Source organism: Pempheris klunzingeri, chromosome 22 (genome assembly GCF_042242105.1).
Source record: "Pempheris klunzingeri isolate RE-2024b chromosome 22, fPemKlu1.hap1, whole genome shotgun sequence".
NCBI lineage: Eukaryota > Metazoa > Chordata > Actinopteri > Acropomatiformes > Pempheridae > Pempheris > Pempheris klunzingeri.
This window is the reverse complement of record NC_092033.1, coordinates 15526417-15553411: the sequence shown is the minus strand read 5'-3', so window position 1 is coordinate 15553411 and position 26995 is coordinate 15526417. Positions and strand designations below refer to the sequence as shown.

The 26995-nt window shown below is 41.7% G+C and overlaps 1 protein-coding gene across 1 annotated transcript in view; it reads left to right on the top strand.

Annotated features, from left to right (window-relative positions):
* trhde.1 (thyrotropin releasing hormone degrading enzyme, tandem duplicate 1) overlaps positions 1 to 26995 on the top strand; it is a 167440-nt gene that overhangs the window by 121156 nt on the left and 19289 nt on the right. The window contains exons 7-13 of the mRNA XM_070854016.1: positions 3902 to 4039; positions 4415 to 4480; positions 8892 to 8957; positions 9522 to 9700; positions 19624 to 19712; positions 21269 to 21402; positions 21552 to 21607. Of these exons, the coding sequence (XP_070710117.1) occupies positions 3902 to 4039; positions 4415 to 4480; positions 8892 to 8957; positions 9522 to 9700; positions 19624 to 19712; positions 21269 to 21402; positions 21552 to 21607 (728 nt within the window). The remainder of the gene's footprint in view (positions 1 to 3901; positions 4040 to 4414; positions 4481 to 8891; positions 8958 to 9521; positions 9701 to 19623; positions 19713 to 21268; positions 21403 to 21551; positions 21608 to 26995) is intronic.

The following is a 26995-nucleotide window of genomic DNA, read 5'->3' as shown; positions in this document are numbered from 1 at the left end:
AGCCAACTGATATTCACATTCTCACCTCCCCACCTCTTATTTAAGACAATCACCCGAAGAGAGGTGGAAATGTGTCAGTCGCCCTTTGAAGCTGCTGATACCCATTGAAATAAAAAAGAGAAGCCTGGACAAAACAGCACAGAGGAATGGTATTTAAGAAGTAGTTGTGTTGAAGCTGAACTCCTCATCTAGTTGATCCCCCTCCAATGCGGTGAAAGTTGCAGTAGCGGTATGCTTCGGATCATTTTCCTAGAAGATGTGATAGTCCGACCCCCTGATGTACAGTGCTGCAGCTTCTTTGTTGATAGCATTCTGGAAATAATTTCTGTCCATATCTCCCTGGAAGATGACCACAGGACCTAAACCATGCCATGAAATCAGTCCCCAGACATCTTTAAGAGATGTTTGTGCCGTAGTTTGGCACAGTGCTCCACCGTTATGTCCGTGAGCAGCACACTATGCCACATCTTCCCAGGCTCCATCAACTGAAGAGCTTACCTTAGCCTTTCCATCCTTGTTGGACTCTTTTACAATTGGGCGTCTGCAGGCCTGGCGTGTGCTGGTCAGGCTCAGCTGAACAGCAAAATCTGCTGGTATCAGTGGTCTTTGTCACCTCATCAGAGGCATTCAGGATGTTACAGTGAAAGTCAGAATAAAAGCATTTAGACAACAGCAAACTTAATTTCGGCACAGCAACGCATTCCATGCACAAGGGGAAATGTTCCCAGCCGTTGATGTGCCCCGACTCCCGCTGTATGTGGCAATTCATGTGGCCTGGTGGTTGCGTTGGTCTATGCGCACTCACGGAGAACATGCAGTACGTGGGTGTGTTTTTTGAAAAAAGAACATCTTTTCAATTGAGTGAAGTGTGCATCAGATAGCCAGTAACACTCGAGGCCACCTTGACCTCAGCCTGCACTGCTCTGTGGGGGCCGTGCTGGAGAGGCCCACAGCCCATTCATCCAGCATCAGCATTGAGAAGCCCCAGACGTTGTATGGGTTAATTGTATATCTCAAGGATTTTAGCCTATAAAACCCAATGTGTTACCAATGCCTTTTTGCCATCTCTGCTTTGCATGTTGGCAGGTACACGGCCCACTTCCACTCCGTGCTGAGAATGGAACGCCAATGGTCCATTAAGTGCAAACACAAAGATACACTCCGATGCTAATGATGTGCTTGGCCTCTGTAAGTTGCAGGCTGTGAGAGAGCAAAATTGTGCTAGTCTCTATAAACTACTTTCTTTCTTTTTATGTGAAGCACATTATACTGCAGTGCCCCTGCAGTACCATGTCACAGTCTCGAGAAACATCTCATCTAATCTGGCCAAATCACAAGCAATACAATGTGAAGGCACAACACGTGATTATTATTAAGTCAAATTATTTTTTATCTTGCTTTCTTGATCAAATCCAAAAACAATTTATTCAGACAAGTAACAGAACCCCCGCAGGAGAAGTTCTTGGTATGATGAATGCCAGCAGAACATGTAGATTACTCTAGATCACCATAAGCTTTTAATACGCACTGTGTCTTGTCTTATTCTTATTCTTCCCTTTAAAAGGTGGCTCCCTCCTCCTCAGGAAGTTACAGTTTATTAAATACTCATTTTTCTTTGTTGAGTTCTGCATTAAACGTCATGCATTAAGCTTTTTGTCCTTCTGTAAAAACATTGTGTCAGTTTGTCTCAGCGCATCCGCTGCACAGATTAGTGCAGCGCATACCATCGCACACACACACACACACACACACACACACACACACACACACTTACCGTATATCAGTCATGTATTGCTTTAATTTTTCATGCAGTGCCGGTGAATAATGCATGTCTTGGTGCTTTCATTGCGCAAAATAGAAGATATGATCGGTAACTGGAGGTGTGTCTCTGTCAGCGCTCTGCCTTGCTCACTTTTTAATTTATAACAATAATCTGTGTTGTAAATGAGCTAAAAACCAATATCTGCATCAGTGTTTTTAAAAAGGTTCAGCCTTTCTCCGAACTATGCTCCGTGTGGGAAGCAGATGTAAACTCCCTCATATACATGAGATGCAATCAGAACAGCTGATTTCCGGCATTTTGGGTAAATCCAAATGTTCTGGAGCAATGGGCCGTCTTGAAATAAAATGGTCACGCTACAGCAGTCTAACGAAAGTAAGCTGTTTCAGCTCCCACAATCAGTGCACCTTCTGGTGGATAGACGGAAATTACAGCTGGTTACCACTCACGGCACTTTAGGGGTGTTGCATTCACTGTCATCACAGGGGATTGCATACCAGCCACGGGCGGAGCAGGAACCTATCAGGGCTCAGCCTGGGCCCTGTCACGGCCCAACCAACAATTCTAGATGGCTGCTCCTGTACACTTCCTGAGATAAATCCTCGCTCCATCACTTTCACGCCAAATATTAGACAAGTACATTTAGCTTCAGGGGCAAAGGAAACATAACACTCTCTGAATCACACCACCCGCTTTCAACATTTTGTCTTTTGGTTCATTCATAAGTTCACAATTAAATTTTGATGATATTGTTTAACAAGATAAAAACTGAGTTCAAACCAACACAGAGCCACATCTGCCAAAGAAGTAGCCTTATCACAGACACTGAATACCTATAATGTTCATTAAAAATATAATATCTCAAGGACCCTTTGTTTAACTAGATGTAGATTCATTAAAACCAACTCTACTTAATAAACAACTTTAATCCATGAATTACATTGAGCCACGTTGGAGCAAGAATTAGCCAGATCCCAGCAGATACTGTTAATTAAAAAAAGTTCCTGTTCATTCTGTTCATTAACAACTAAAACTTAATAAGCCAACAATTCTATTGCTTAACAAGATGGAGGTTCATTAAAACCAAATCTCCAAAGTAAACACTGTAATCCACGAATTAGACAGAGCCGCACTTCTCCGGATTTAGCCTGATCCCAGAGGTAATTTAGACAGAGCTCAACATGTTTGCAGATGTCGATTAAAGCGCTGAAACAAGGAGAACAGTAGAGAAGAGAGGATAGGAAGCATGAAAAGGAGTGATGGAAAGAGCCACTGAAGACAAAAAAGAGAGTGGAGCGGAACAGAGGACGAGAGGACGTAGAAAGAAGAAGGGAGGCGTAATGAGAAAGAAGGAAAATGAGAAGAAGAAAGACAGAAACAAAGGAAGGGAAAGTACACACAATAAAGAAAAGAATGAGGGAAGGAAATAAGCACAAGGAGAGGAAGGAATTAGACAAACTATAAGGATGAAACTGGGATAAAGCGAAAGCAGGGATGAAAGAGGAGTGGAAACAAAAAGAGGAAAGAAGAAAAGGAAACAAGCAGAGAAATTACAAGGGAAAAAATGAACAACAAAGATTACAATAAACAAAGATTAACCAGACTAATTACAGAACTAAACCTTCGTTTACTGAACTAACTGTTCCCCTAAATGACAATTTGCCGAGTGACTTTGTTTTTCTAAACATAATTATTTAACTGGAATCCGTTGAAAGCCAAGCTGGAAGAAAACCAATACAATTTCCAAAAAATGAGCAGTAATCACGTTGTGGGAATCACACAACAACATTTTTGGGATCCTCTTCCACATGGGGGGAATATCTGGCTCCTCTGCTTTTAGGGTTAAGGAGGGAACTGATCTGGAAGAAAAATGAACACATTCCAAGAAGTACAGAGCATTAATCACATTGTGGAGATTTATTTACCAGCATTGTGGGGACTCGCCTCCAAATGGGGGCATCTGGTGCATCTGGTGCACATCTGGCGCCCCTATTTTTAGGGCTAAGACACAATGTCATGGCTAGAATAAAGTTCAAGGGTTAAGGTCACCCTCCAGAGAATACTTGGCGATACTACGTCACCGTAAGAAACCGTGACAAAGAAAAATGTTTGTGTTTTCAGGAGAAGCAACGCTTCCTGACAGATGTTCTCCACGAGGTGATGTTATTGGATGGCCTCAGCTCCTCCCACCCAATCTCCCAGGAAGTGGATCAGGCGACGGACATAGACAGAGTCTTCGACTGGATCGCCTATAAAAAGGTAAGTGATCCTAATGACACTCGGTGACTCGGTGACCTCGGCCTGCCAAGGTAGTCGGCTGAGCTAACTTGGTGGCTTCTTGGAAAAAAAAAAAGACATTTTTTGACACATATTTTTAAGCAGCACTTCATAGTAAGGCTGTATAAAACTGGTGGCGGCTTCCTCCATTTGGGATTCTCACTTTAAAGTTTGCAATCGGCCAAACAGCAGGACTAAAGAATAAATTTGAAAGTTCATCATCGTCGGCTCGATTTTACAAGCCAATTCACTGATCCTAGTGACTTCAGTGAAAGAATAAATTAGTGTCACATTAACAGCTGATTGCATTTTTTCACTTGTTGTGTTTGATAGTGTGTGTCTCTGTGCTTCCTGTAGGGGGCAGCGTTGATCCGGATGCTCGCTAACGTGATGGGACAGCCGCTGTTCCAGAAAGGACTCAATGTAAGTTCATGCCATCCTGCATGTCCAGCTGTATATACAAAAGGTTTATATATCTGAAGACAGCAGGGACATCTGGGTTCTGGTTTGAAATGATTTGTCACCAGGATTCAGACAAAAGCTCTGTGTGTGTGTGTGTTTAGCCATATTCTGGCTAAACTCCGACTGTTTGGAGCATACTGAGCATCCAGATGGGCAGTAAATAAGTGGATTTGGCTGCAGGAGCGGTTTGAGGGAAAGTTTTTGCTACTTGTTTTTTGCTGTGAAACCTTGCCAGTATTACAATCCGCTGCGAGCGGGCTGAATTCGAGCTCAGCACAGCCACTGGTTCACACGAAGGACCAAAATGCAAACTTTTGCAGGGGCTACAGTTTGGACAGTCAAAGGATGAATGTTGGTATACAAGACCATAACCGGAAATTTTTAAATTCTAAGGTCAAAAGTCCAAGATAAACCTCCACAGACCACCAGACACCAAAATTAAAGTTTCTTGTTTGGGATTTTTTTAAAAATGTTTTATTTATTCAGTTCCTCATGGCCAGGAGAAAAATTCTGGAAGGGAAATATTGAATATTTATTTCAAATATGTGTTGTTGCCCTGAAACTAGTTACATTTGAATACATTGTCTAAAAGTGCTAGAATGAAACTATAAAATATGGAATGGATATGTACAGTATGTGCGCACAAGTGTGGAATATAAACTTCCCCTAACTTCCTTTCCCCGAACCTCCAAAGTGTCCCCCCAAAAAACTTGAACGCCCGTGGAAGGCAAAGGGTTTCAGAGGTTTACAGATGTTTAATTTAATCTATTCATGCAGTTTGGGAGGCTGCTGTTGTGGTTAATGAGGCACCATAAGTCCCCTGGAATTATGTTTTTAGTTCCCTCGCAGATAACCTGGGGACAAGTTCAAAGTGGAGTTCGATAGATTGATCCACGGCGGAGCGGGGCGGCTCTGGCTGCTGTACAGTGTGATGAATCATGAATCAGAGAGAAAGCAAAAGTAATTTAAGGGGATTCATTTTAGGGGGAGGGGGGGGGGGTCTTGGATAATACTGATGTTTGTTTTGCTCTGGAGGTTTTAATTTCAGTAATGAACTTGTCTTGTTGACTTGAACCGCTGAAAGATACTGTAGAGTGAATAACAACATCACTGGTGTTTAATCATAGAGCACGGTGCATTATTTATCACTCAGCTGTATATAGCTGCTAACTAGCTACGTGATGGCTCGTTAATGTTAATGTCAGCAGCAGCAGACAGTGTGAATGAACATGACATTAGAAGTTAAAGCAACAAAGTCGTTTTTTTACCCACAAAAATGGGGGGGAATCATTTGGCAGTTGTAAAAAATGATGTTACATGATGGGAGGTGAAACTGGGTTAAATATCATTTTTGTTCTGAATACAGACATGGAAGTATCTACGGATTTCCTACACACACACACACACACACACACTGTTACTATGTCCTGATTCTCCTGCAGAAACTGTCAGTGACCTGGAACACATTGAGAACCAGATTCTATATAAAACACGGCTGATGCAGCAGCAGAATACACAGAGAATAATGTGCGTGTGTGTCTCAAGTCTATATACAACTTGCTGAACTGTACGCCGCTCGACCTAATAAGAGCATTAGTGTGAGTCCTCAGCTGCGTAAGAAAAACATCTTGGGGAAAATGTTTTCCTCAGTAGTTCTCTTTGTAAACCCTAAAAAAAAAATACACTCTGACCAGATGGTTAGCGAAAATATAACATTTGACAAACCAACTTGCACCTACATCCATCTGGACGTTTGCGGTGCGACAAGAGCCTCAAACCGAATAAAACAACCTACATAAAATGGTATACATCGGTATTTGATAATTACATAAACCTATAGTATTGTTACATGAAATAAGGCTGTCACTAGGTCAGTTACTTAAGTTGATAGCTATACCAGGCGAGTACCAGGACATCTCTAAGTGCTGGAAAAGTTATCAAGACGTCTTCTGTGCAGTGATGTGAACATTGAACCAGTGCAGTGACATGTTGTATTTTAACTTTAGGGGTATTCAAGCAGCTAAAAATTGCTTAAATGATCAGGTTATCAGATATGGATCAGGCTATGTGTGAATGGGAGTCACCATTAGTAAGTTGGCAGTCACTGCCACACCGCTGCCACCCCAAGGCCCCGATCAAACGGAGTGATGATGATCTGTCTCTGATAAGGGATGTTGTTAGACAGCTAGCTTGCCAGGTGCTGCGCTGATTCCGAGGTAATTAATGGCGTTTTTAAGCGAGGAACAGCGACCGGCCCTGTTTTAATATACATAGCTAATATTGTGAATACCTTTGGTGCTAGCTAGGTAGTGTTAGTCTCATTTTCTTTGGCTTTTTCAGCAGACATGGAAAACAATAATGTTACAGCATGTTAACACCCACCCCATCAATTCATCTAAAAATGGGATAAAACGCAAATGACATCGCTCAGGGCACACCTGCAAGAACACCCGGCGCACAGAGCTGAAGAAACACGAGGCGATCAGCGACGCATAAACGCCAAGCAGAGAGCTTCGCTTTCGCCAAAAGACGGCAACAAAAAGCCGCCACCGGCTTCTGAAAAGTGCTCTGTCTGATCGGGGCCGTGCATTGCCGTGCTTACTGCCCACAGGGCAGATGGTAGAGGTGGAAAACATTCCCATGGTGACAACAAGCGAGCGTACACACGAGTGGTTGCAGAGCTGCTCGTCTGAGGCTTAAATATTGTACACTGGCAATGTGATACTACATCAGTCAAGTTTAGGGTCAGTTGCCTTGAAGAAGCGACTTTGGCTGACGTTGAATATCAATCTGTGTTCACCTTTTCAGTATCTGTCTTAATTCTGACAGCGCCGTTGATGCGAATTTACAACATTTAAAAGCCAGAAACTGAAAATGATGGCGGCTCCAGTACGACATCAACGTGGCATCTCGTTAACAGTTACTGTAACAACAGTGTATATAACAGCCGAGCATAGAGTGAGCGTTAGGAGCCTTTTTAAAGCTCGCAGGCGCCCGGCTGGCTGCAGACATTAGCCCGTTGAGGAACCTCAGCGTGTTTGCTGTGCTGATGGGAACCGCAGGTCGAAGTTCGTGCCTCCCTCAGATGCGATAAAACAGTTCTTTGTGCTAAAACGGTGTCTGTAACGGCAGAAATAGTTCACCTTAACCCTCACAGCCGCCGATAACGGCTTTCTTAATGAAACTATTATCACTCATACCCACTTTTTCTGACAAAATGCCTGTTATCGTGAAACCAGCTTGGTTTTGGTCTATCATGCTGCTAAAGCCATGTTTGTGTTGGAATCAGGATCAGACTCTGGGGAGATTGGGAGGGAGGTTATCTCAGATCATGTCAGTTTTAGTGAAGGTGACAGAGCCATACTTATCAAAGCCACACACACACACACACACACACACACACACACACACACACAAACAGACAAACAAACAAACACAGGTTGTGTTGTTATCATGGGTGTCATCTTGTTCCAATAAAGAGCTTCTTCTTGTCTTATCAACCTCCATACACACCATGACAACAGACTGACAGTTTGTGAGGATTCTGCAGACACACACACACACACACACACACACACAGACACACACACACGCACAGAGGAAATCTTCTCTATCACCAGGAGCAGATTAGCACTCTTTCTCTGTCGGTGTTCTGCGTTATCTTGTATTATTTTCCCGCCTTTTCTTGTTTTAATGTAAGCCCCCAACACCCCACCAACCTCCCTAAGCTTTTATAACCCCGGTGCACTGCGCGGGGGAATGAGTTTTGGAAACAGTCAGGGATCAAAACCAGACACAACTAGCTTTTGAACTGGGAAGCTACTCTGTGGGAGCTTTTGAGTCTTCACCTTGTTCATTAGCTTAGAAAAATGCAACAGAGAGCTGACAGAGTTTGAAGTCGGAGCAGAGATTGAGCCCAAAGCCTTTTTTTCGTCTCAACACAGGCTCTAAACTCTGTCGAAACTTTGTCACTGAGACTGATCTTGAAATGTGTTCACTTACATTGTGAGTTCGATGTGAGTATTTTTGTACTGATTGTGTTTTCTCCCTCAGCTTTTCTGATACGGATAGATTTTGTTGGTAATGGCAGTTATACAGCAGTACCTTAAAACACCATATAATGCTTTTAGCATTGAACCAAGACCAGATTGATTCCCCAAGCACACTAAAATGTGCTTTAGTTGTGTGAACAGCTACTGTAGGCAGTAACATTTTGTGATTGTATATTGTGTTATTTAAAATCGATAGATATTGTTCAGATGGCATTGGGTGCACCTGAAGGTTGTACCCAGTCTACCAACCGATGCCATTTCCTGTCACGTGTTGTGTTCGAGGCCTGCAGGTCTGATCAGTTTTCTGTCTTTGCTTTCAGGATTATCTGCTGAGTCACATGTACAGCAACGCGGCCAGAGACGATCTGTGGAGCAAACTGTCTCAGGTAACGCCGGCGTTCACCTGTCTGCGTTTCTTTTGAGCCATCTGTCGTCCCCTTGGCTCAAAGGCTTCGGGGCAGAGCAGTCACACCTCTCCCCTCGCAGCGTCAGAGCCTCACTTCCCAGCGGGGATTTAAACCTGTCACTGTTCCGCATCCGGCTCTTCTGGGAAGAAGCTGCCAGACTGACTGAAGCTGTTAATTATTTAACGAAGCGGTTCTAATGAAGACCATGGAGACGCTCGTTAAGACAGACTTGATGAGACGGAGAGGAGCAGTGTCCCGTTGCCGTGGTAACGTGACTGACAGGTGGCAGCTAAGCTTTGTGTTCTTGTTTGCCCTTCACAGAGGAAAAGAGTCTGTCTGACGAGGAGACTGCTCTTTAATTAGCTGCCAGCCAATCAGATCGCCAGTTACCTGAACGTCTCTTCTCTAATTAAATGACTGTGGAGTGATTATTCGCTAACCCTTACCAGGTTACTGATGATGACCTCATTAACGATTTAGATGATCATTGCATAATCTCTGTAAATTAGTTATTGATTGTTCATACGTCGTTTGTTTGTCCAGGCCATGCGTTCAGAGGGGCGGGACATCGACATCGGAGGGATGATGGACAGATGGACTCTACAAATGGGCTACCCCATTGTTACCATCAGCAAGAACCAATCAGAGCAGCTCCCCACTCATTACATCACTGTCAACCAGGAGCACTTCCTGTATGGGCAGGAACTCAGGAACAACAAAAGGTTGGGCTAAGTTTAACATCGGTTTTATGCTGTGAACATGAATGCAAACGTTAGACTGTGATGTCAGCAAGTCACAAGCAGCTGGTCACTTTTCATAGTTATTATATGTTATTCATCTTTACCCTTTAAACCAGGGACAAGTGATTTGATAAGTTGGAAAATACAAAACATTTGCTTTCCACTTCCTTAGATAAGGAGAATTCCTTCTCCATTTATCACTACAAATGGAAAAAATTGAAACAAATACGCAATTATATGACAACTTTGGGCTTTGGTAACTTTTATTTTTATTTTATCATTGTTTTGTCAGCAAATTCCCAACCCAGAGAATAAAAAGCTTTTATCAAATTGATGCAAAGACAGAACATCACCTTCATATGTGATTTTCATATGTTACTTATGGAAATGTGTTTGGCCTTCTCAGCCACGGTAGTTTATGGCATAGCAAAACAAACTGTGGACCGACAGGGTGTGTAATGTTCTATTCAGGAGACAGTTGACGGTGTAAGCCAACATGGTTACGCTCAACTCTCGACATCACATCCTGTAAATCCTTTGTGTGCGTAATGGCGGACCCCGCCAGTCACAATTACATGTACAGCCATGAGCCACCTATGATAGTTCCTGTCTCTTAAAATCTTATTGGGCAAACTTTGGTCTGACTACTACTGAACTCAGGCTGCGACCGGTCAACAGACAAGACTTTAGAAGGTGACCCTCATTTTCAACCCCACTACTCGTAAGGTTCTAACAATAATTGTTCTGGAAAATGTAGTCTCTAGGGAAACTAGCCAGACTTTTATACTGTTCATCATATTATTCAGTTATTTACCTCCGAAACATCGTCCTGGAACTCTTTGTTTCTCACCTCAATAAGCACCAAGTTGGCCTTCCACTTTCTCCTGAAAAAGCACTTTTCCAGTTTTTCTTCACATTCTTTACCACCTTTTACATCATTTATATTTCATTTATATTTGATTCACTTGATGTTTTATTCACATCCTTCACAACGTCTGGAGTTTATTCTCTTCGCTGTTTTATCGACCCACTTTCTCCTCCATCAATACTTCATCAGCTCCTTTCCTCTTTTTCACCTGTTGTTCACGTCTTTTCTTTCTTCTTTTCTCCTCAAGTTCTTTCCTTATTTTCTGTCTGTTGTGTTTTTCCACCGTAGCTGACATCTTACAATCACTGACCTAGTCCGTTTTCTCACCAAAAGTTTTTGTTCCTTTTTTATTTTAGGTTCCCCTCCCTTTCCATTCTCTTTTTCTTCTGCTTTCATCTGGAATCTTTTGTGATTCACTTGAGCTCCTGTGCACAGAGTTGCTCCCGAGGTCTTCTCAGCTGATGAACTGAAGCTGTTTGTTGTAGGTGGAGCTGAACTCTTTCTTTCGCTCTAGCTGAGTCTCATGGGGCTGCGTTCAGACACACTCAGTGGTCCCGGGGCGCTCACCAACACTTGTAAAAAGAAACTGTTGTTGTGCTTTTAGATGAACTGTCGTCACAGCTGAACGCGGCAGCGGCGACAGCGGATTGAATCAGAAGTCGACGGAGCTGTTTGATCCTGTGGAGTTGCATTCAGAAGCACAGCAGCGTCCCACAGTGTTACACGCTGTTGACTTAAACTCCTGGTTTATTTATTATCATTTTTTTTTATTGGCACGCAGGGAAACATAGAATTCTTTTACATATACTGAAATATAAAAGAAGAAATTGATCAGGAACTGTGCTGTGAGAGTGACAGGAACTTGCAACAGAGGTGCCAGACTTTTAACACCGTGGTTAATGGTCTTGCTGATGCTCATATTTACACTGATGACACCATCTTGATCATCGGCTCTACCCAGAACCTTCTGCAGGTTACAATCAGCGTCCAACAACCTCGAGACCTCTCGAATTTAAGATTTTAAAGTGGTTCTAAACTCTAAAAAGTCCAAATATATTCACTTGACAAGAGCAAGGAGCTTCAATCCATGATCTTTGTGTCATTGTGTAATTTTAGTGTTTTAAAGGGTTAGCTAAGATCCAGCACAACATTTTTGCAACACAAACTGACTGATCAAGGCAGCGGTAGACCAGCACTTCCCATGTTCTGTGAGGTAAAATCACTACTTTTGTCAGTGGAATTTTTGCGAGCGAGAGAGAGAGAGGAAGGTAGTGGCTGTTTCTGATTCAACAAAAAGGATCTTACAGGTGTATCTCCGCAGGGATACTTTCCGTAATGTTGTCAGACACTTAGAGTAACAATCTGAGCCTGGCAGTTGCAAAAACAAGCGCTTTGATCAGGTGTAGTTGCCCCAAAGAATTGCCGTCAGTTTCGCTGCTGCCAGCTGAGGTGATCTTCTGGAACAATTACAAAACTTTTTGTAGCAGTCATTTTGAACCCAAACTACGTAAAAATAAGACCGAGATGTGATAAATAGCAGATTGTCCTTCAAAACTTGCTCAGAAATTTTAAATTCTACTTGCATTAATCTAGCAGAAGACTCAAGAGATGTCCTGCAGACTCATGCTGCTGTCACCACCCTTAAAACACCGGATGCCATTTACCGCAGCGTCTTTAGATTCTTTACTAACCCACTATGAGCAATGTGTTTTCATTGCCATCTAAATTGCATATATATTAAAAATCTCTAGTCACGTTCAAAGGGAGCAGCCATAACACCAGACCACACAACAGCACTGGTCTCCAGTAACTTGTACCTTATTATTGGGAAGCAAACTGCAGTTAGAGAGCAATTCCTCTGAGAAGCTTTCAAAGTGTTACTTACTTATTGACATAGAAGTCTTGATCTCACTGAGACTTCCTGAAGCTTCACCAACTGACCATTAAACCAATCGTTGCCAGGTCATATGTCTCTTAAAGAAAATGAAGTCAGAACAAAAAAGGTTTTTTCACATAATAAAGAAAGAAATCAAACTTTTAGCAGCATTTCTAACTTCAAATGTTAAGGTGACATATTGAAGATCACAGTTTTGGGTTTTTTTGTCAAACGCTAGATTCTTCTCGTCTTCCAGACTCTGGCATTTTAACTTTGTGTCTCTTATTTTCCCGCCGTCAAACGACCAACGCACCGAGGCAAATAAATACTTAGCTGACAGAAAAAGAGACAGGGAGAAACCAGAGGACAGAGTGTGCCGGGGATAAGGTCGAGCTAATGATACTGAAAAATAAATCAAACAGGATCGCGGGACACATCACAACTCATCGCTTTGGTTGTAGCTGTAAAGAAAAGCTGCCCTGTCACCTGACAGGTAAACATAGACGTGACCGGAGGACGAGAGGCTGTGCGTTTGATTTAATTAGCTTTAAAGCTAAACAGGACAGTGATGAATTATTCATGAGTCCACAGTAGCACAGTTGTAAGGAAGTAAAGGATATTTATATCCTTCTTTTTTTTTTTTAACCCAAAGCAAATATTGCAAAGTATTTTTCAAAAATGAATAAAATGCATAATCAGTAGGAAAACTGTGGCATGAAAGCAAACAGTAACACAAAGAAAAAACAACAACAAGGCAACAAAAAATACACTAAATACATTTCTTAACTGGGGATTAAGAAATAGAAACAATGGAAAAAAAACAATGAATATTAATAATTATAAAGCCAGATTTTTTATTTTCACAAGTTTTTAATAGTAGTTTTGACTAAACAAAGGCACCAGAAAATGCATTCATCAAACAGCATTTATTAAGCTGTGGCTGAAGCAAGTCCACTTCAGGAAATCTTCCTGCAAATGATATTTCCCTGTCTGCAGAGCCAACAGGGCCTGCGTGATGTGAATTCCCTCATCCGGGAAAAACTTGCAGATGTTTTAAGACTGCACGGGCTGTGCTGTGCGACTGCACTCGCAGCCACTTAATGTAGGCTGGTATATTTTTCTGTTATCCGTGCCTTTTATGTCTGATGCACTTCTATTTTAGTCGGTACAGCAGCCTACTACAGCGTGCTTCCCTGCTCTCATTAAGTGGCCAGTGCAGACAAGGTGTTACCTTCTAATGACCACGGATGCACCCGTGATTCCAGCCAATAACTGCTCATAATTGTGTCAATGCGCCAGTGTCCACTGGACATGTAAACTGAACTGTTTTTCTCTTTTTTTCCCCCCCCACTCCACTATCTTTGCACACCAGGCCTATTTTTCGCCAGGGCAGCCTGCATTTCTGAAGCACGACGCACATTTCTGACTGTATATAAATGCTTTTATTTATTGACAATTTGCATAAAATGAATATTCAGTGTCACATTTTATTTGTCACCGTGAGATTGTGCCCAAAACCAAAACCTGTGCCTTCACTGGTAAGCTCTGCTGCATTGGGAAACACTGCGCTGTATCACTGGGTGGATGGATAAACTGTTGTTTGTAACTCCCCCATAAACTCCATCCATAACTGTCTGACTAGGATCCCAAAGGGCTCACTGAGCTGCTGGATCCTCTCAAGGTTTGTTGCTCTGGTAGCTCAGTGGGGAAATGTAAGGTGCCCTTTTATAAATTCTCCTTTGAGCAGACTTTTCTTCTCAGTTTGGAGATCAATATGTGGAGCATCTTAAAGATAGATGCCTCCTGTAGTTACGTATTATTTGCTGCTTGTCACTGCTTTGTATGCATTTTGTTGACAAAAAAACAGCATACATTTCTGCCATGATGTGCCAGACTACACATTTGCCAGCCAGTCATACCTTTCCTTCTTTCATGGCATTCGTTGTGTACATTTTATTACACATTTGTGTAATAATCACTTTTATTTGTGAAGCGTGAGGAACAAAGCACCAAAGACATCATTCCTCATTGGTTTCTCCATGTTAATGTGTCTCTTGTCCTCCAATAATACCAAACCTACAACTATGTCTTGTTTTTATTATCCGCCCAGTTTGAGTATTATCAGCCCCATTATCAGTTATCACTAACGTTAGAATACTCCATCTTTATCGAACGTTATCTGATTACCTTCTTTGCCACCATCATAATTACTGTGGCCACTACTAGACAAAACCACCTAACAATAAATGGAGCCTAAATGTGGTCATTCCAGCCTCTCTTTATAGCCTGGCTATAAACCATATTAAGTAGTATAAATAAACAGGGGCCCTCAGTGCATGCATCAAGTGTAACACAGGGGTCTTGGTGGGCAGCTTACACTTTAAACACCAAGGAGGGCCCTCACGTTGTAAGCACCAAGGGGTCAGGGGACGGCTGTGGTCAGCTCACGTTTTAAACAACAATGGGCCTGGGGGCCCCTCACGTCGTAAGCACCGAGCTGTGGTGGTTAGCTCATGGTATAACCACTCGGGGGGCCGAGCGGTCAGGACCCTGGCATCCAGCTTCCTTCAGAGGCCCTGGGCCAGTGACTGCAGTCTAATGTCCTACGAAGTGAAACACTGGTGTGTGTGTGTGTGTGTGTGTGTGTGTGTGTGTGTGTGTGTGTGTGTGTGTGCGTGTGTGTGTGTGCGTGTGTGTGTTTCCAGCTGGTTTCTTCCTTTGAATAAACCATTAACTCTGTGCACACATACACTCCTCTCGCCATTGTCTAAAATAAACAGGCTTCATTTCGATCAAATATTAATAAACACATTCTGCTGCCCATGCTTCTGACTGTGTGTGTGTGTGTGTGTGTGTGTGTGTGTGTCTGTGTGTAATTAAGGTACACTCTTGTCAATCAGGTTGATATTAATATCAGATTAAAAATTTGGTTGCTGGGCAGCGATATTGATCTCCAACTGCCTGCAGCGACAGATGGCTGTTATGGGATTGTTAAAAGGGCCTTTTTCTGGCTGATTGTGTTATAATGACCCCTACCAAGCACACACACACACACACACACACACACACACACCAACAACCACACATACTGTACACTCTCTTCTTAAATGGATGAATTAATTGTTTGCTGTCTATAGCCCAAATTCATTTTAATTAAAATATAAATCAATTCAAAATGAGTCCAATTAAAAACTGAGTCTCTGAAGGTTTTAATGGAACGGAGGAGAAGGTCTCACTTTCATTAGCGTCATCAGTGCTCATATACAGTAACTGTACAGATTAAAATGAGGCTGCTGCTGCTGTGCGTGTGTGTGTGTGTGTGTGTGTGTGTCTTTTAACAACATTTACTGGTCACTGACAAAAAGCATAATAGAGCCATTTATTCCAAATGAGCTCTTAGCAGTAAACTACCCCTTTCCACACGCATCATTATTTATATGGTAAAAGCTCTTTGTGATTCGAGACTTATATTTAAACCAGCAGTGGTGGAAGAAGTACTGCAGCGGAAGAAATACTCCATTAAAAATTAGTCATGTTATTATTATTCATACATTCATTGCTGTCATGTTATTCACTGTTACCGTATTGCTCATTATTAGTCATATTCCCATTATCATACTTTTATTATGGTTGTTTGCTGCGCATCTCCCCTCCCACCCCCAACTCCCCCCTTTCTCTTTGTCGACAATCCGCCCACCCCTGAGCCCGGTTCCTGATTTCTTCCTGGGAGTTTTTCCTCACCGCTGTGGCCTAATGCCTGGCGCTTGAATCTCTCTCTTAATTACAGAGTTTGGTGTAGACCTGCTCTTTATGGAAAGTGTCATGAGATAACATGAATTATGAATTTCTGCTTTATAGATAAAGGTTGATTGATGGATTGATTCAAATTAAACTTTCTGCCTTAAAAATGTACAAATGTAATATTTTCAGCAAAATGTACTTTGAAAGTAAACATAATTATTTTACAGCATGTTAATGCTGTTGGGCAAACTGTTGAGCAGATCAATCTATAACAGTCTTGTATGTGAAATATGAATCTGTGCAGTAGCCAGTTACTATCAAATAGCTGTCAAATGAAAATAGAGTGGTAAAAAGTGCCATTTTTACTTCAAAATGTAGTGAAGTACAAGTGTAAAGTGGCAGATTTTAGCAAATCGGCTTCTTCAGCACACGACTGGCTTTCATAGTGCTCTAAGTTGCTTAATGGCAACTTGATTAGTTTTCACGGAGACAAAATCAGCTCAGTATTTCAAATAGTTTAGAGAAATCAGTCCAAATAACCTTTTTATTCATGCTTGGACTATTTTTACGGAGTCTAGTCATGGCTAGGAGAGGTGTGCTGGGGGAGCTTTCTCTTAGGCCACTCTTAACCAGCATTCATGCAGTATCCTAAAGGAACAAAATGCTATAATCAACAGAAGAAAAGGTTTACCATCCTGATATATATGGAGGGATGTTTGACGCGTACTCTCAGCGGCAGATGTCTGATCTTCATTTGATGGAACGGCTTGAGCTTTCCGCACACAACTGTGACTGTTTGCCTTCTTGTAGGCTTCACTCGATATCCTCGTCTTGCACATAAGGACCTGACTGTGTGTTGGTCCGTGGATGCTGTCAGAACATTTCACAGATAACATAGTGATGTGTCATTTGCGAACGATTTGCTCAAAAGAACAAATCTTCCTGGTGCACGAACAGAATTTAAGCAAACGCCTGAAATCATCAGTTCATATCAGAGCTCAGTCAGTCAGGTGCCGAACGATTTGGTGAACAAACCGACTGATTCTAGTGATCAGAGGAGGGAACTTAAATAGTTTTCAGGTGTCTGTGCTTGAGTACTTAACTTTTCACTTGTACTCCCTATCGTCTAACACAAATATCTGTACTTTCTACTCATTACATTTCCTAAACAGGCTATAGTTTTAATACATTTGAGGGGAACTATCGATTATCTTCTTTTTTCACACCACCTTCCTAGCATCAAAACCAGTTTCAGCTTTAATGGATCGGACAGTAACACAGAGAAAAGATGAACCCTTGGTCTGTCCGTCGTTCCATATCATGCATGACAGACGTAACAAGACAAAAATCTGTCCAAGGAAACCTTGTAGCAACGTCGATGAAAGTAAACCAGCCAACACTGCCGGCAGAGCACATTCAGAGCAGCCAGACATTCCCCATTATGGCTTTATTTAAGAAATGTACTTTTTACATTGATGCTCTGAGTGCGTTTCAGAGACTGCACTTGTTCACTTTTGCACAAGTATCTGTACTTCAAATTAAGAACGAGTGTACTTTTGCCACCTCTGACAAAGATAGCACAGCATTAATAACAGAGCATTACTGTGGCTGAACAGAGTCATTGTAGATGCTGATTAGTGCAGCCGCTGCCACTGTGCTGCTGACATGCAGCTTTGGCTTACATGGCTTGTGGGGACAGATTGTAAGAAAAACAACATCATCAAAATGCTGCTGCTAAAGCAAGTCAGTAATCCACACGATAATCTTGAACTTTAATATACAGATACACTGGGACTGGAACAAAATATCCATCATATGCACACAGGAGCTCAGGCAGTGAAGGTTGGAGAAGGAGAAGCTTTCAGGAGTGGGACATATGGACGGGCTGAAAGAGGCAAAATACAGGTTTAGCAAGGCGGTGAGAGAGACTAAATGACTGCACTCTGAGAAACTTCAACGGCAGCCGACGGGTCTGCTTCTGCCTGGAGTGGCCTCAGACGGATCCTAAAGACCGCCCCCCCCCCCCGCGCCCTCCTCCAATTCCATTAACGATTTGGCCTGCCCAACGACCTGAACGAGTTCTGCAGACTTTTTGAAAGACAATTTTGACACCATCCACCAACACTGCTATGCACCAAAATGCCAAGGCAATAAACCTGATTCTGAAAAAAGGTTGTTTTAGTAGTTGCATCACTTCACTACCAAGGTCAGCACATATTCCAGTGTTCTAAAGGACACAGCATGCACAGACGATAATAACCACTGTAGCTCTTTTTAAATATACTATTCATTAGACTCATTGTTACTGATTATTAGTTATGTTTATGCGCGACGCACAGAAACACAATAGCGATTTGCAAAACCCCAGCAAGTAAACCATTTAAAACATTTTGTGCAACATATATAAAGTACATTCATTGCGATATGAAATGCAATTGCAATGCAACAAATGAATAAGAAATTAATAATCCAGAAAATAACAATACGACTGGGTCAAAACAATCCGCTGTTTTTTCTGTGCCTGCGATTTTAAATGTATATAATTATTATGTCTACGTTTTGGTTTACTGTTCAAATCCTTTTTAAATCTAGTAGTTACGAACTGGCCAAATAAAAGGCTTTATTTATACAGTTTATAACTCGAAAGGAAAACAGAAGTGCTGTGATGAAAAGGGGGCCGGCATTTGCATGAATAGAAGTGTTTTTGTGACTGAATGGGGCTGATTTACAATTCAAAAGTCAGAATGAGATGATCACAAGATTCTGCTGCTTCTCTGATTTCCCTAAAATGAGACCTCAGAGCTTCTTACATCAGTAGGAAATAGGTTAATTAACATAAATTACATTGGCACTAGAACTCACTTATTTTACAATACAGACATACAGTATAAATATTGAGTATTGAAAAACCTTTATTCTGCAGAGTTGAGTTACTCCCGCATCAATTGGCCTGCAGTATATTGCTGCTTTTCAAAAACCACTTACCTCCTTAATGCCAGCTTCTCCGGAGCTAAGAAAAACCACCGTCTTTAAGCTCAGCTGTGATGCAATTTTGAGATAATGAATTGTTTTTTCATGAGTTTGATCGTTTGGGGAATTCACTCAAGCAGTAAAGGAGCTTTTATATATCTTTCAACTGATCTGAAAATGTAAAAGTCACCTCACAGACTTCTCACTGGACAGCACATTTTACCTCTTCCGCTTGACTGATGTCCGTTGACTGCTGCTCTCGCTTTGTGCCCCTCCCTCTCTCTTTCTAACACAGCCGGTGTCGCTCGCTCCATTTCCAGCTGACTGATGTTGAATGATCATCACTGACCATCACTCTCTGTCTCTAATGTCTCTCCATCTGATAACTGAGGCAATAAAACTCAATCCAATTCCAGCAGCCATTACTGACATCACTCTCCCTCTCTGCAGTTTACAGTGGCAGATCCCATTGACGGTCGCCGTGGGAAATGCATCCGCTGTTTGTTCAGAGAGCCTCATCTGGATCAACAACAAGACAGGTATGGTGCTGCTTGAAGTGCTAAAACCAGACAATGCTGCAATGTGCTGCTTTGAGATCTGACATCATTCACTGAACATCTCCATAAAAGTTCACTTTGCAATCATGTCTTAATTATCTTGTTACACTCGAGATAACGAGACGTTATCTTGGGATTATTTTGTTATGTTAACAGAGCAAACTATCTCATGATCACAAATTAATTATCTCATTATCTCGAGGTATGTGATTTATATTTAATGGACTAAGAATTCTAGCTCACAGGTATTTCCTTTGAGGAAAAGCTCTGCTCTGTGTTTTCCATTTTTTAGTGTTCAGAGGTCTGTCAGCAGTGGGAATAAACCTCGTTCGGTTTGTTTCATTTTGGAGAATAAAGCTCATTGTAGGTCTGTGTTTTTTCTTCAAAATAAAGCTCTCCCTGTCTTTTTTCAAAGATTATAGCACTCTGTGGGCCCATTTTTGAAAAAAAAAAAGCTTCCTCTGTATCAGTCTTTGGAGAATACAGCTTCTTCTGCCTCGGTTTTATGCAATAAAACAATAAAAGCAATAAAAATAAAACAAGTAAAATTCTGGTTCTGGCTTTGGAGAATAAAACTGTTCTGTTATTGAGAAACAAAGCTTGTTGTTGGTTGTGTTTATCAACAGTTGAGTATAGGTTCTGGCACAACTTCACCTGCTTGCAAGGAGCATGGTGAGTGGAGGCACTCCCAACATTCAAGACTTCAAGTTTAATTTCAACTAGTGAGAAGGAAGTTGAGGAAGTGGGCCAGACTTGGGTCAGCAGCAATTCTTCTTGTTTTCCTCACCTGGCTGTTATATAAAGTCTGAAAGATCCGAGAAGTGTGCTATTAAAGCTTCCAACCTAATTTTACAACCTCAGTGGATGTTTTCCTGTGAGAGGCTGTGATGTCTCTGTAATCAACACCAACTTTGCATACAACACGCTGGGTGTAAAGGGTAGTGCAGATCTTGCAATATAGCACAGTATTTGTTTGAATTGAACAAGGTAATTAAACCTGTATTTAGGGTGAAAGACTCACTCAATTATGCATATACAGTATATTTGTTTGCCTTTTTAGGGACATCCATACTATTCAGCATAAAGTTTGATATATGTATAGGTTTTCAGAAAAACCCAAGCTACCTAGCTGTAATTGTGACTTTTATGTTGACATTTATTGTATTTATAATTTGGTAAATCAGGAAGGATGGGTAACTAAAAAGTACAACTAATAAAGTCATCACAAAATTAGAACACTGCTGCCCTTCTGCCTACTTAATCAGATCGAACTGTTTTTCTCCACATACAGTAACTGATCCCCCATTGTGTGTCTGCTTGACCTCAACTTCCAGATTCCAAATAATGTACATGACACTAAGAAAATAACAACACTTTTAAAATACCACAAAGAACTCACCAGAACAGTGTGGTATCATCTGCATATCTGATGACTTTCAGTGAATATCCTGCCTTTTTAACATTTTTGGTTGACACAGTCCTGTTTTTTTTTTTTACCAGAGAGAGACTGTTGTCACTTTTTTTCTATTTTGTCTCAGAAACCCACAGGATTGGTCAGATGGACGACAAAACCTGGCTGTTGGGCAACATCAACCAGACCGGCTACTTTCGTGTGAACTATGACCTCCAGAACTGGAAACTGCTGATTCAGCAGCTCCACACCAACCCTCAAGTATGCCTGTCTATTACTGTCTGTCTGTCTGTCTGACTTTCTGTCATTTTTCTATCAGTTTGTGTGGCATTCTCTCTTTCTGTCTACTGTCTTTGTCTTGTTCACCCCCTCTCTATCCGTCTCATTATTTGCCTGTTCCTCTCTCTCAGATCATCTCCGTTGGAAACAGGGCAGGACTTATTGATGATGCCTTCAACCTGGCCAGGTGAGTCTTCTTTTAACTGGAAAAATATTGGTTCAGTCAGGTTTAAAATACCCAGTTCAGAGACAGATCATTGGCCTCACACACACACACAAACTAACACAGTGAAACAGACAGTTCATTATAACAGAAGAAAGTGGTGGACAAATGATCTCTGTTTCCCTGTGAGAGGCTCATCTGTCACTCAGCCTATAAGACATCTGGACAGGGAGAGGGCAGCCAGGCTGATCCATTGTTTCTGTCTGTGTCTGTTTGTTTTTAATGGCTTCACAAAAAGGAGGCTCTCTTTGTTGAACAGGACTGATGATGTGTCTGCCTCCCACAGATATGTCTGTTTTGATGGACTGAATTTTTTGAATGGACAGATATATTTCAGAATTGTCGTCATCTGTTTAGCCAGCGGAATGGAGGAGCCGCTGTTCTGCTCTTCTATCTAAGTTTGACAGAGTCAGCTGTATATACAGAGGTTTATATACTGTATATGAGTTCAGCTAAGACCTATGGATTTCCCGACACAATTTTACATTCATACACAAGGTGTTGGGATGGAGCTTTTGCCCGCAGTTGATTCCTCCGCCATCCAGAACCACTCGGTAAGCGCAGCTCAGTGGCTCAAAGATTAACACTATTATCTATCCTGAGCCCTGCTTCTTTCTGTATGGAGTTTATGCATTTTTCTTTTGCATTATTTTCCTCAGTTCCTAACTAACAGATGTGCCTGTTTAGCAAATGTGCCATTGCCACTGCCAAGATGGTTGTCAACCTGTTTGTTATTAAGTTGATGGAGAGTAATTACAGGCGCATCACATTGGTGGAAGGCTATTAGAAAACAGCTTCAGTGACAGCAGGCGTTAATGCCTGTACACTTGCTCCGTACCACGAAAGTTTAATAATGACAATGTGTCAATCCTACTTGGATTTGCATGAGGTCAGAATGTGTGTTGTTCTCATATTTTTGTCATTTATTTTATTCGCCATCCTCAGTTGAGAAGAGATTAATAACATTCCTCCCACTGCTTTCCACTAAACTTCAATTCACTATTAGTTTTTGTTAATTGTTTAGTGGCAGCTGATGAAAACTACACACTTTCCCCGGAATTTTCCTCCAGGAACAAGAACATTTTTTAGGAATTCCAAACTATATCTGCCTTCCAGTGGGAGGAATCAGGATCAAAATTTCTCTACAATAGCCTCAAGTGCCCAAAAAAAGCCCCTGCTCCAGCGGTTGTACTATCAGGGTGGAAGGATGCACTTGTGTTAATATTAAGACAGTGGCTTAACATTTTTTGTAATGTTCATTGAAGTTAAAAAAAAGTTATGTTGCCAGCTTCCCAACTCGTTCAGAGTGTGTGTGTGAACAAGCTGAGAGCATTCTTAAATATCGAGAGGAGTGAGTGAGTGGAGCAAATAGGAGAGAAATTAAACCATATTTGTAGATTGTTTCATGTTTCATTACATTTGTTACGGTCTTCTTTTCCTCCTCTTCATTTCTCCCCTTCATTCACCCATTACATCCATTCAAACATCAAAGTCACGCAACAGTGAATACAAAGAAAACCGAGTGACTGTGTGGTTGTTTTCTCATGTGTGAAAGTAATGCTTCAAACTCCATCATCGTTTTCTAATCCATCATCTAATTTGCCTAATCATAATATTTTTTTGCTGTCCATGAAGTGGCACAGAAGTTATAAAAGGTACCCTCAGTTTCTAGTTTAGTTTTTGAGGCGAGCCCGTCTGGTTCTGTGAATCCTACAGCTATTTGGTCAAAAGTATCCTTGTCATTTTCATTTTTTGGAATTTGGAAACTTACAGACACGAATCGTGTTTTGTTTAGTCCTACAGCACTCATTAACCACATGCACACAAGCTAGATCGAAAGCAAGCCGCAATGACCGATAATGCCAGTATTTCCCTTAAAGCAAGGCAGTGTTCCCAGAGCTTTAATTGGTTGCCTGGGATTACGCTGTGGCTGTAGATTTCGAGAAATGCTATCCTAAAGTGGCAGAATTGTAGCTGACCATCCATGCTGCTGCATTCAGAGCAGCCCACCTCCAGAGGAGCGGCGTGAAAAGAAATCCAAAAACAACCTGAGCCAGACGGAAACTCTGCGATGAATGAGCGATCAGTTTGGCTGCAGCCACAGGAAGAGAGACGAGTAGAGGAGAGCACTGTTTCTCTCACTGATGTTTTCAGCCTGCAGCTCTTTGAGCACTGTAACCGAAATCTACTTCGACACCGACCCTATATCTCAATCTACCCCCTCTCTCATTCTTTTTTCGGAATCTCTATCTCACAGCCATCTGTCCTCTGTCATGTTGAATGAGCAACAGCTAGAGACCGTGCTATCATCCCCTGTTCCAGTGTGTGTGTTGATGAGTGAGGAGCTCAGCAGGAGTTTTTAAATCTATCCAGGAAAAGAAACCGAACTACAGATCAGAATCCTTAATATTCACACTGACAGTAGAAGATGCTCTTACTTTAGCCCGCGTCTGTTGCTATGGTGACACTGAACATCACTACACCACATAACAAGACGCAGCGTAGTGGTTTTGTTTTCTGATGTTGTTGTCATTGGGGTTTTTGTAGTTCTCAAAGTAGTTCAGAGAGATGTTTTTTTTAAAGGGCGAGTTTACCCAGATTACAAACCTACTTTCTGCTTTCTAGAAATAATCCCCGTTGGCAGTCTGTTCTGTAGATAGTCCTGAATTTGGAGGAGACGTATAAAAAGCAAGTAACTGAAATATTATAATGACATTGCATAAAACATCTACATCTATTCACTAAGGAAATCACATATACTTTATAGATATATATATATACATTTACACCAGGGGTGTCAAACTCTATCAAAGAAGGGGCCAAAATTTCTAAGTTGCGGGCCAAACGGGCTCAACATTTATTGAAGAGCCTAAAAGTGACTATTTTATTATAGTATATAATATAATATATATTTTATTCAGAAATATGAATTTAAACAGCCAAACTTCATCAACTGTTCCTCAGTAAAATAAACAAAATTTTTAAGAATTTTTTTCTTTTTTGTACTTATCCTGATGTTTTGTCTCATAGTGCCGTCTTATATTTATATTCTTTAATTATGGCCACATCAGCTCCACAAACAAGACACACAGGTTCACCTCCGATATCGACAAACAGGTAAAACTCTGCTGTGAAAGTCCACTTTTCCTTTAGCCATTTATTTTGGGGGCTAGCTGAAGTGTCGCTATAACAGCGCTGACCGAGGCATTGATCCTCTGATCGGTGTGTCATTATACCTGCGGGAGGAGGGGCTGCTGCACGGGTCCTGACTAGCGCGGCAGCTGTTCAGTGCATTGTGGGATTTGTAGTATTAGAGGTGGGAGTGCTGTTTACCGACGGGCCGTTCTTAATAGTCACATGGAATTATCTCGCGGACCGGATATAATTGTATCGCGGGCCGGATGTGGCCTTGAGTTTGACACGTCTGATTTACAGTGTCAGTCTTTGACAAAAACATGAAATATACTTGGTAACTGGTCAGGATGTCCCAGACAAAATCAGGCACACAGGAAGACAGTTAAAGATATTTTACATTATAGCTTGCGTCCTGTATTCGCATACATGTAGTTCCATTTTTTTCTATTGATTATGATAACACTGTTTAAAAACAAGTCAGACACCTAAACCACTTTGTAAACCATGAATACACCAGATATAACTGTTCCGTTCTCATTCCAGGGCATCAAACACTAATGCTTGGTCCCCCCCTTTGGTGTCTGATACCAACACACAAGGCAGCCCTTCAATGCCAATATTAGACACTCAGAGCCACTGTTTCAGGCATCCCTTCTTTCCAAATGCTTCCCATTCCCTGTTAAATATGTCAAATGTGGACACCCATGATCATCTAATAGACAGACTTGTGATTTTCATTGATTCTTTTGGGAAGGTATTGTAATGAATAGTTTGACAGACGTGGCAGTTTGTTGCCAACCTGTCTGATGGTTTCACTGCTCGTGTTTCTTGATCTGCCCGACTTCCTTTTAGTTGCAGCCCCAAATCCCAGCAATTAATTTGGCAAATCTGCAAACCTTACAGAGAGAAATGATGGCAAAGGCTACAAAAATCCCACCAAAGTTGCAATTAATTCTTCAGAGACAAACAAATCAGCTGTCGTGTCGTCTAATCACCACTTGTTCTCACCCAGAGGCGGTACAGAGAGGTCCTGGGTGTGCTTTTCCTGACTTACCACTAGCTAGCTTAGCTCTTTAAATCAAAATAAAGCAAATAAAGCAAAACACACAGATGTTATTTCAGCATTTTTTTTCCTGCGTCCCGATCACTGAATTGATTACAGTTTGACACATCTTTAATCTCTGAAATTAATTCCAATAATGCTGATTCTGCTTACAGTTCAATTGGCTGAAGTTTGAACAATCCATGCAGCACTAACTGCTGGGGGCAGGAGTGTGTGTGTGTGTGTGTGTGTGTGTGTGTGTGTGTGTGTGTGTGTGTGTGTGTGTGTGTGTGTGTGTGTGTGTGTGTGTGTGTGTGTGTGTGTGTGTGTGTGTGTGTGTGTGTGTGTGTGTGTGTGTGTGTGATGCTAGTTTAGCAGTAATAAATGGCTATGTCTCAGCGAGTGTGTGCTTAAACAGTGATGGATGTCGCCTCTGTTCCTGTGTGTGTGTGTGTGTGTATTTGTGCGTGTGTGACCACAGCAGTCCCTCGTTAGCTCTCCACTGAGCCTTGCTAATGGCTAATGGACAAACAATTAACTGGCCCTTAACAAAGTTAACGAGTTAATGAGCTCGTTAAGACGAGCACACTGGGAGAGAGACACACACACACGCACAAATTCAGACCGTAAATGAGAGGGAAAATTGAAAATCTATAATCTCTCTTTACTCTAGCGGTTCTCTGTGAACAGAACAACCTCACTAACAGTTTAAAGCCCCCAGAGCCCCACCAGTAGTCACACTGAAAGTGTGACGTTTGTCTAGAGGTTGGTGCTCGAGGAAAGGTCACAGAGCTCATTTAAATCAAAAGGGTTTATCCTCTGAAGAGCAGGGACGTAGAGGTCTAACATTTAGGCCCATTGAAAACTGATTTTCAAAAGTCTAAAAAGAACCAGAAACTAATGAGACCTGATCCAGTATGCAGTGGACCTAAACAGAGAGGGGACGCCGACACTGGCAGCAACATGATTCTCCACCAATTAACAAGCAGTTATGTCAAAAAGAGCAGCACCACACTGTGTGTCATTATTCTGCACTTCACAGTTAACATTCAGTCTGCCTCAAACAGCACATTTTTTCCTCTGTGATGGTGCTGATGATTAGCTGAGAGTCCACTTGTATCCACTCTGGTGGACTAGCTGACACTCAGACCTGCGAGTTGAGTTCATCAGATGGT